The 11,160-nt window shown below is 34.0% G+C and overlaps 1 protein-coding gene across 1 annotated transcript; it reads right to left on the minus strand.

Annotated features, from left to right (window-relative positions):
• Positions 1 to 3,499: 3,499 nt before the first annotated feature.
• LOC145566502 (uncharacterized) lies at positions 3,500 to 5,848 on the minus strand. Its single transcript, XM_081625904.1, has 5 exons — positions 5,608 to 5,848; positions 5,352 to 5,525; positions 4,899 to 5,063; positions 4,325 to 4,629; positions 3,500 to 3,916 (listed from the first exon to the last, which is right to left on the minus strand). The coding sequence occupies exons 1-5, from the start codon at positions 5,846 to 5,848 to the stop codon at positions 3,500 to 3,502; spliced, it is 1,302 nt and encodes a 433-aa protein (XP_081482030.1).
• Between the last annotated feature and the right edge of the window lie 5,312 nt (positions 5,849 to 11,160).

Here is an 11,160-nt window from a genome sequence, read left to right on the forward strand (position 1 = left end):
CTCAAAACGATGTCGAAGGTGTTACAAAATTATTATTATTATTATTATTATTATTATTATTATTATTATTATTATTATTATTATTATTATTATTATTTCATAAAAAATTTACAAAGTCGATCGATTTAGAAGAAATTAGTGGGGAGCCGAGATACAATCTGGCCCCTACCCCTCTAGATACAATCGATTAATTATTATTTTATTATTATTATTTTATTTATTTATTTCACTTTATTTTACTAGCTTACTAATTGTTAATTATATAATTTACTAATTTATTTAGTAACACAAGCACATTATTTGCTAACACAAGCCATTTATTTAGTAACAGTACGAGCAGTAGATTATTCAGTAACACAAACAAATTATTTAGTAACATAAGGAAAGTGAATCAAGTTAATAGCAATCTTGTTTCACATCATTAATAATAAACATCGAATTAGATAACAATTAGTTATATTAAATTTGATTAAATTCCGACAATGTTTTACTATTGCACAATATTAGTTGACAAAGTTGTTTTGCTTATTGCAAAATGAAATTTCACAACTTAAGTTAATAAATTAAATAAATAAGGTTATATTTCCCCTATGAATATGGAACAGTGTTTATAATTTTAACAAATCGTGTAATTGAATTCCTAAGTTTACATATATATATATATATATATATATATATATATATATATATATATATATATATATGTTAGAATAATAATTTTTTATTTTAAATAAATATTGCATCATGGGTAAGAAGACTAAGAACAAGAATAATACTTGGAGAGGGAGGAGGATGTGTATATGGTTTATGGTTTAATATAATAGATGATCATAACGTAAAAATATGATATCATATTTTTTTGACACAAAAATATGATATCATAAGGTCATAGGTATATTACATCTTTTATTTTTACCATGCTAACCTTTTATTTATAATATAATACATAAAGTTCTTTTCATCTATTCTATCTAACACATTTTTATTTAATTTTAAAATCAATATTTGGTAACTATGCACCTATTAAATAACACTACAATGTGGACATTTTAGTATGTTTGAGTGTTTTCTAGTAACAAAACCATATTAATTTGTAACAACTGATCTTATTAGTATATCACAAAAGGCCAATACAATAAATTTGCAAAATGTTACAAGGTGCATCTCGCAATATTTGTTAATAATTCAGTAATTTTGGTTAACAATGATGACAAAAAGTACAATAATCATACATGGTTTCAAGTTCGATCCCTTCATTAAGCATATAATTTTGCCTATGTCCAATAATCATACATGGTTTCAAGTTTGGCGAAATGTTCGAACACAATATCTAACGAAAGCATAGCTTTGTTAACAATTAAACTCGGATATATACTGGGTGAACAATTTTCCACTACTATTTTACAAATAAATATAATTATACGAAATAATTAGGGATATTTCTTTATTGATTTTGATATCTAGCTATTAGTTACTAAAGAAAATGTTATTGTTACTTAAAAAATAACAAACATTGGATGAGACAGGGACATCACAACAACTACAATCACGACATGTATATCAGATTATTAGATATAATTGTTGACATATGATTTATTAATCAAGTGTTGGTGTAATTTAATTGGAACAACAAAAAGAAACAATGGATCTAGGCATGTACGAAGAACACTTTCCTAAAAACGTTATTCGCCCCACCGTACTAACAAGGCTATGATGCACGTTTTTGGGATACAAAGATTATACACTCAAGAGCGTTTAGTACTAACGATCATGAGACCCTAGAGTTTTGAGGAAAACAGAGAAAGGGGGAGGAAGAATTAGATGCTCGTTCAATCAACCAGAATTGATCTTTTATAGATCAAATTTGACAGTTACATGAAAGGATAAGAACAAGTAGTTATGATAATGGTAACTGTTCGATTAACATTTAATTAATTATTAAATAATATTTAATTAAATAATCAAAGTTAAAAATAAAACGATAAAAATAAATTATCGTATTAGGCTTTTATTTCCGTGTCCGTGTCAAATGGCCAAGTGCTAAGTGCTAAGTCTTTGATTATAAATATATATAAGCCACTTAGCCCACTTGTCCAAAACACCACTTAGCCCATTTCATAACTCATACCCAATTGTTTACAATATAAACAATACATCATCTTCTTATTCTTTCCATGTGGGATAGCCTCCCACACATAACATAATTATTGGAAATATTCCAACAATCCCCCACCATTTCAAAAATTAATGGAAACTCTGGAAACCTTATGCATAAATAAAGGTGTCTTACGATTGAACCCTTACTTAGTAAATTTGTTTTCAAATATTCAGGATGACATGGTAGACTATGCTTTGAACCGGTGATCCCCTTTGACTAATTAAATCCAAATTACACACAAGATTTCAATCCCCTTAAAATCTAGTAAAGAGCCAACATATTTAAAAGGCCATGTGTCATGTATCCAATCATGAGCGCCTCGGAGTTAAAAGTTCTAAAACTCCTTAAAGCGGCCAAACTTTACGCTCACTTAGGTAAACTTCACAATACTCCCATTAAAGTATTATTAGAGAAATATTTGAATATATAAGCACCACATTATAATAAATAAAATACTGAAATATTACAATACTTATATTACAATTCAAATAAATTCTATTTGAAGTTTATTAAGACCTATGCTCACCCTACTTTAATACAAATGGGAATTAATAAAAGCACTATAATTCTCGGGATGAAAATACAATGATTAGTGCTCTACAACCACACAAATAACGTACTTTGACTCATTGAACTTAAGACTCGAGGGTAATCACGAGTGTCAAGTTGAGGTTCCATCATTGGTGATCACAATGGACTTTAGACCCATCCCTTCACTTGTTTTATTAACCAAATCTCTTGCAAGTCCTTTAGTCAAAGGATCGGCCAAATTTTGACTTGAGCGCACAAAATCCACTGTTATGACTCCATCTTGAATAAGACCTTTAACATAACTATGACGTAAACCAATATGCCTTAATTTACCATTGTAAACTTAACTATATGCCCTTGCCAATGTTGCTTCGCTATCACAATGAATTGAGATAGGTGACATAGGTTTTGACCACAAGGGCATATCATACAAAAAATTTCTTAGCCATTCTGCTTCTTTGCCCGAAGAAGCTAAAGCTATGAATTCAGCAGCCATAGTTGAATCTGCCAATCAACTTTGTTTCTTGGAACCCTAAGAAATAGCACCCCCACCAAGAGTAAAAATCCATCCACTTGTGGAAGCATGATCATCACCACTAGTAATCCAACTAGCATCCGAATACCCTTCTAAAACTGAAGGATAACCACAAAAACATAGTCCAAAATTAATTGTTTTCTTTAGGTACTTAAGCACTCTTCTTACAGCATGCCAATGGGCATCACTTGGATTACTTGTAAACCGACTTAGTTTACCAACAATAAAAGCAATGTCCGGCCTTGTACATGTCATAGCATACATTAAGCAGCCTATTACTCTTGCATACTCCAATTGAGAGATTGGAGTTCCCTTGTTCTTTGTGAGCTTAATGCTTGGATCAAAAGGTGTAGAAACACGTTTGCATTCAAAGTTATCAAATTCCTTAACACCTTTTCAATGTAATGTGATTGAGACAAACACAACCCATTAGCATTCCTTGAAATTTTTATTCCAAGAATAACATCTGCGTCTCCCATGTCTTTCATGGAAAAATTTTCAGATAGAAACCCTTTGGTATTTTCAAACTCATCAATGTCAGTACCAAAAATCAACATGTCATCAACGTAAAGACATATGATGACACCCTTATTTCCATTAAACTTAGTGTAAACACATTTATCTGCATCATTAATGGAAAAACCGTACCCATGAACAACTCCATCAAATTTTTGATGCCACTGTTTTGGTGTCTGCTTTAGTCAATACAAAGATTTATTTAACTTGCAGACCTTGTGCTCTTGTCCTAGAATAACAGACCCTTCGGGTTGTTTCATGTAAATGTCCTCTTCTAAATCACCATTTATAAAAGCAGTTTTTACATCCATTTGGTGAATTACCAAACCATGGATAGAAGCTAACGCAAGAAGCATCCTGATTGTACTTGTCCTAGCTACAGGAGCATAGGTATCAAAGTAGTCAATCCCTTCTTTTTGTGTAAAACCTTGCACTACCAACCGTGCTTTGAATTTTTCGATTGTACCATCGACTTTTCTTTTTCTTTTGAAAATTCACTTGCAACCAATTGGTTTGCAAGCTGGTGGAAGATCCACCAATTTCCAGGTTTTATTACCCATGATCGAATCTATTTCGTCATTTACCGCTTCTTTCCAAAAAGCTGCATCAGGAGACTTCATAGCCTCTCCGAAATTCAAAGGATCATCCTCTATGTTTAGACATAAAGGAACAGAATCACAAATTGTTTCTCTTAATCCTTCCACTAGAAAGGTTACAAAATCTGGTCCAAAATCTTTAGCCTTTCTAATCCTTTTACTTTGCCTAACTTCCTGTGGAGCTTCACTAGCTTGTTCCAACAGGGTGTTTACAACTAAGTCCTTAGGCCTAGGAATTGAAGTGAACCTATTTTCATCAAATACAACATCTCTAGATTCAATGACAATATTAACTGAAATAAAACTATTTGGCTCAATTACTACAAATCTATATGCCTTACTATGCATGGCATAACCAATGAAAATACACTCAATTCCTCTTTCACCTAGTTTCTTTATTTTAGGTTTAGGAACTCTAACAATTTCTCTACACCCCACACTTTCAAGTATGTCAAGTTAGGTCTTCTTTTATTCCAAAGTTCATAAGGAGTTTTCTTATTTCTCTTATTTGGAACCCGATTTAAAATGTGACAAGCAGTTAGGACTGCTTCACCCCAAAAACCGTGTTCTAATCCTGAAACAGACAACATTGCATTAACCATTTCAGTTAGAACCCTGTTTTTCCTCTCGGCCACACCATTTTGTTGTGGTGTGTAGGGTGCCGTAAGTTCATGAACAATTCCAGTAGATTGGAAATATGAAGGATTATAATATTCTCCTCCCCTATCTGATCTTAAGCACTTAATAAAAGATTCACAATGCAATTCTACTTCAGGTTTTTAAATCTTAAATTTGTCTAGTGCCTCATCCTTACTATGTAGCAAATAAACATAACAAAAACGAGAATGGTCATCTATAAAGGTCACGAAATATCTTTTCCCACCGTTAGTAATAACTCCATTCATTTCACATAAATCACTATGTACAAGATCAAGCAAATTTGATTCTTTTTGAATGGAAGGAAAAGACTGCCTCGTAATTTTAGTAACCATACAAGTTTTACACTTTTCATTACATTTGCCAACATAAGGAATTAAGTTCAGATTAGCCATATCATTCATGCGTTTAAAATGAACATGTCCTAAACGATGATGCCATACTGAAAAAGAGTCAAGCAAATAAGCAGAATTAACAACAACTTTATTAATAATGTTCAGCTTAAACATGCCATCATGAAGATAACCCTTTCCTACAAATACCCCACCCTTAGAGATGATAAAAGTATCAGATTCAAACACAAGCTTAAAACCAAAACGGTTTCAAAAGACTACCCGATACAAGATTTTTCCTAATTTCAGGAACATGATAAACATCATTCAAAGTCAGAATTTTTCCAAAAGTAAACTCAATCACAACACTGCCCTTTCCAAGCACTTGGGTGGTGGACGAATTTCCCATGTATAGGACCGTTCCTTCTTCCATAGGAACATAAGAAGCAAACAGCGACTTGTCCTTGCATACATGCTTTGTTGCACCGGAATCAATCCACCAAGAATTGTCATCTTGAATCATATTGACTTCCGAAATTACAGCAACAAAAACATCCTATTTCTCAAAAATTTTCTGCCCACTTGTGTTTCGCCTACCCGTGTTCTGCTTGTTCCCTTTGTTCTTCTTTTTCGGACAGTATTTCTTGAAGTGATCAGGGCTGCCACAATTCCAGCATTGTTTCTTCTTCATATTTTTCTGATTTTGCTTGTTCGGTTTGCCCTTTCTCTTCTTGCTTTGTACCTTACTGGATTCTCCAGTTTTTACAACATTAACACTAGAAACATGCTATTCCTTAGTGTCTTCCTGTTTACGAAATTCCTCTTCAACACGAAGATTGTTAGTAAGTTCTTCAAGAGAAATATCTTCTTTCTTATGTTTTAAACTATGCTTGAAATCCTTCCAAGAAGGGGGTAATTTATTAACAATACTAGAAACAACAATAGATTCATCCATATTCATATTATGCTGTTTAAAGTGACCAAGAATTCGTTTAATTTCATGGAACTGTTCCATAACTGACCTATGTCTTTCATCATGTAGGAATCGCATTAGGAAACAATAAATTTCTTACTTGTAGCATCTTCTTTCATGTATCTGGACTCTAACATCTCCCATAATTCCTTCGCACTGGTAACATTCAAATAGGTATCGAATAGAGTATCCTCCATGGCATTGAGTATGTGACCGTGACAGATGTAATTGTCGTTTTCATGCTTCAGTCTTGCCCGACTCTAAGCCACGGTTTCATTCTTAACCTCTTGTGGTACTTCCTGAGTCAGATCATACGCCACATTGAGGGTTGTCAACAAGAAGTGAACCTTCTTCTGCCACTGCCTAAAATTGCCTCCATTGAACCTGTCAAGTTTGACAAAGTTCGTAGCTTTCATTGTTGATGCCATATTTCAGAAATAACGTTTTTAGATTGTTGGTGTAATTTAATTGGAACTACAAAAAGAAACAATGGATCTAGGCGTGTACGAAGAACACTTTCCTAAAAACGTTATTCGCCCCACCGTACTAACAAGGCTATGATGAACACGTTTTTGGGATACAAAGATTATACACTCAAGAGCGTTTAGTACTAAGGATCATGAGTCCCTAGAGTTTTGAGGAAAACAGAGAAAGGGGGAGAAGAATTGGATGATCGTTCAATCAACCAGAATTGATCTTTTATTGATCAAATTTGACAGTTACATGAAAGGATAAGAACAAGCAGTTATGATAATGGTAACTATTCGATTAACATTTAATTAATTATAAAATAATATTTAATTAAATAATCAGAGTTAAATAAAACGATAAAAATAAATTATCGTATTAGGCTTTTATTTCCGTGTCCGTGTCAAGTGGCCAAGTGCTAAGTGCTAAGTCTTTGATTATAAATATATATAAGCCACTTAGCCCACTTGTCCAAAACACCACTTAGCCCATTTCATAACTCATACCCAATTGTTTACAATATAAACAATACATCGCCTTCTTATTCTTTCCATGTGGGATAGCCTCCCACACATAACATAATTATTGGAAATATTCCAACATCAAGTTCTATAGAAGTTTAGAATTTCGTCAAAAGCTGATGAAATGAAAAAAATGACATAAGATTAATTGTATATAAAGACATATTTTAAATTTTTTTTGACAAAAGCCGAACCAAATTTATTAAAAGAGAGCTTTGTCTGACAAATCAGACATTACAACTTCCTGAGGACCATCCTCCATCCAGATCAAATCCTCCCCAAAAGATAAAGCTACTTTGTTGCCATAGAATGGGCCACTTTATTACAAGTTCTATGAGCAAAATAAAAGCAACAGTAATTAAAAGTCCTAGCCAAGGCTACAATGTCATTCACACCACTTGAGTAGCACAGCATTCAATAGATTTTGCTTGTAGAAGATCAACGAGGTTTGAGTAATCTGACTCCACGATTAGAGTACGGAGACCGGCCTTAAATGTGTACTAAAGCCCAAACAAAACTGTTGATTTGAAATATTTTAACTAATTCTATATTATGTACATAAATTTTGATCCTAATCTGAAAAACCTAGATATATGGTGGATGAAAGAAAAATTAAATACAATTAAACTTGCAGGACATGGTTGATTATTGAACAAAATCGATTTTCTTTAACTTGGATTGAACAAGCTTGCAAATTCAAGTATTTTGATACTTAACCGGAAAATTTGTCGGCGTTAGTGGATTTTGTCATCTTTTCCGGTGGTTTGTTATCTTCTCTTGCCTTTTTTTAACTGTAAAAATATTGAAATATTATCCTATATTTATGGATTAAATTTTCAGAAAAAAATACTATTGTAATTAATGCTCATGGTGCCAACAATTTCACCCAAAAAGATTCCCACTCAAGTTGCAATATGGCTCCATAGTGGATGAATTGTTTCCCCCCGATTTTTCCCTCTTATTTTTTTGGATAGTGCTGATGTGGCGAATTTTTATAGGTGATGGATGTTAGGACCACATACAACAATTTTATGTATATCATCTGCCTTTGATTTAATCATTTACAAGTTGATTGGAATCATAAAGTTTCAATCTTGTGATAGAAATTTCATTTATCTTCATATTGGAAGATTTAATTTTTCAAGGATTCACAAGTTAAAGTTGGATTCTTTACTTGAATTTTGTGTTAATAATTCCAACTCCCGTTTTTTTTTTTTGTCAAATCTCATAATTAATTTAAATTAATTAAATTAACAGTGAGAATAGCTTTATTCATTTTATTGCATCAAGTTGAACCAATTTTATTAAAGAATAGTTCTTGGGAATAATTTTGGTTTTGGGCATTTGGATGAATTTATTTAATTTGGACTTCTTATAATTTTCATTTTTCTCATTAAATTAATTCTAAAATTAATTTGAAATTAATTAATTAAGTCATGCAAATATTCGAAATTAATCCCGAGAGTGTGGCACGCAAATCAAGGCCGCACCACCCTCGGCCAGCCAAGCTGCTAAGCAGCCTACATGCGGCTGCCTTGGCATGGGTGCGCTTGGTGCGCGTCACACAAGCTGCGTGGCTGGTGCGCCCAACACCAGCACCAGCAGCCAGGCAGCAGCATGCTGCGGGCGTACGCGCATGCTGCTGCCTCGGTGCGGGCTGTGCGTGCGTGCACTGCTTGGTGCAACAGCAGGCAGTGTGTGTGGGGTGCGCTGCGTGCTTGCGGCACGATGCGCACAACCTCACACTTGGCACTTAAGCCCCGGTTTTAAGTCTATGTTCATTTGCATTTTAGCCGTTTATTTATTTTAATTATTTTAACTATAATTATTAACTTTAATTAAAATTTTGGAGGCTAGGGCTCAGTTTTGAGCGGCACTTGCAAAATTTTATTTTGGCAAAGATTTTGGGTTTATCGGCTTAATTAATTGGATTAATTAAGATGGATGCGGAATTTAGTGGGAGCTTCAATTTTAATTGCGCTAAATTACATAATCGGTTAAACAATTTTCGCTAGTTTTAATTAGACGCGTTAATCGGTTTAACCACCTAATTTAGCTACTAGTTTACGCGTGTTTGTGCATTGTTATTTGTTTATCGTTGTTAAATGCATGGGCCATTCTCAAATACTGAATGGATGAATGGAATGTATATTCTCACATAGGTTTTATAAAAATGACAACTAGTGGGGCCCGATTAGGATAGAAAATATGGACTGCGTTTCGTCATGTATTTTTGTAAATCTAAACACGGTCTGCAAACCGTTGAGTATTTTTGTACCTTAATATTTAGATTATTCCTAATCGTAGATACTGTTATTTGCATTATTTTGGTTATGTCTTGAAGATGGAGGTTCTTGGAAGACGAAACCATGAAGTTGCAAATGACGACCCTCGAAGACTCAAGGGGTCATGCTAGTTCCAAATGCATCAATTATTTATGTTTTCGATACATATTTATGATTATATATGAATTATGTGTTAGATGCATGTTTAGGATTTCGAATGTTGCGATGATTAATTAAGTTCACTTAAATCAACCAACATAAAAACCCTAGGTCCCTAAAATATTGTGTAAAATTTGCTATTCCAAAACAACACTTACCAACCTATTGAGAGTAGTGATGGGCTACGTAAAAGCGAGGCATCACTATTTCTCCCTAGGATACATAAGGCATACCGGGTATGCATGTTGGTTTTGGTTATACTCAACGATATGAGTGATGGAGTCCTAACATGTTGTGGCAAAGTGGATAAATTGTTGAGAGAGAATTAGATGCGACTATTTATCTAACCAAGAGTGGCTTGGAGCCATTAGCAAAGATTTTCTTACCTTAGAATATTGAAGTGTTAAGACAAGCCAAAGCATGCTTAACTACTCATTGATTATTTGGATCTTGGAATCGACTTATTCTCACCAAATAGGGACAATTTAATGTGTGAATAAGACGTTTAAATAAGTTTGATTAATATGCATGATTTGAATCTTATTTAAGTATTATGAATGGTTTTTCATTTCAAATTCTTTCAATTATAGAACAATGTTTGCAAATAACTCAAACAACCAATTCTCGTTACGCTCAATTCTCGACAAGGAGAAGTTGAGTGGGCCAAATTTTCTTGATTGATAATGGAACTTGCGTATAGTTCTCATGCAAGAGCAAAAGTAATATGTCCTTGAGAGGAAATGCCCAAGACTCCCAATGTGGAGGTGACTTAGGCTGCCCTAAACCGATGGCAAATTGCCAATTGAGAAGTGAAATGCATCATGTTGCTCACAATGTCTCCCGACCTTCAAAAGACTTTCTTTGAGAAGGAGACAACTTTTGAGATCATTTATGAGCTGCAGAACATGTTCCAAGAGCAGGCCTGAACTGAAAGGTTTGAAACCCACAAGCTGATCCTTGAGAGCAAGCTCAAGAAAGGAGAGTCGGTCAGCCCACATGTACTCAAAATGATAGGATTATTTGAGAACATGGGAAGGCTTGACGCGAGGTATTCAACCGAGATGGCAATTGACATCATTCTCCACTCGCTGCACAAAGGCTATGATCAGTTCAAGATGAACTATAATATGCACAGTATGGAGAAAACCCTCACCGAGCTTCATGGTATGTTGAAGCAAGCCGAGCAAACGCTCAAGGATGAGGGGAAGCATGATATGAACATGATCAAAAAGGGCAAGCCGTTAAAACACTTAGGCAAGAAGAAGAAAGGCTTTAAGGGGAAGGGTAAGAAGACCTTTCCGCCTAAGTCAAAAGCTACCAAGGACAACAAGGAGAAGAAGGTAGCATCTTCTGAATCTGATTCGGAATGCTTCTATTTCAAAAAGAAGGGACATTGGAAGAGAGATTGCTCAAATTCAAGGAAGATAAG

Source organism: Chenopodium album, chromosome 11, assembly GCF_948465745.1.
Source record: "Chenopodium album chromosome 11, dcCheAlbu1.1, whole genome shotgun sequence".
Classification (NCBI taxonomy): Eukaryota; Viridiplantae; Streptophyta; class Magnoliopsida; order Caryophyllales; family Amaranthaceae; genus Chenopodium; species Chenopodium album.

Excerpts from the sequence above, each read along its gene's own strand:
- LOC145566502 (XM_081625904.1), bottom strand. The coding sequence starts at position 5,848 with ATGATTCAAGATGACAATTCTTGGTGGATTGATTCCGGTGCAACAAAG. Across the intron at positions 4,630-4,898 it reads TGTTTCAGGATTAGAACACG|TTAATATTGTCATTGAATCT; the intron begins GTTTTTGGGGTG and ends GTTTTATTTCAG. Across the intron at positions 3,917-4,324 it reads CAGCTTTTTGGAAAGAAGCG|ACACCAAAACAGTGGCATCA; the intron begins GTAAATGACGAA and ends TGACTAAAGCAG.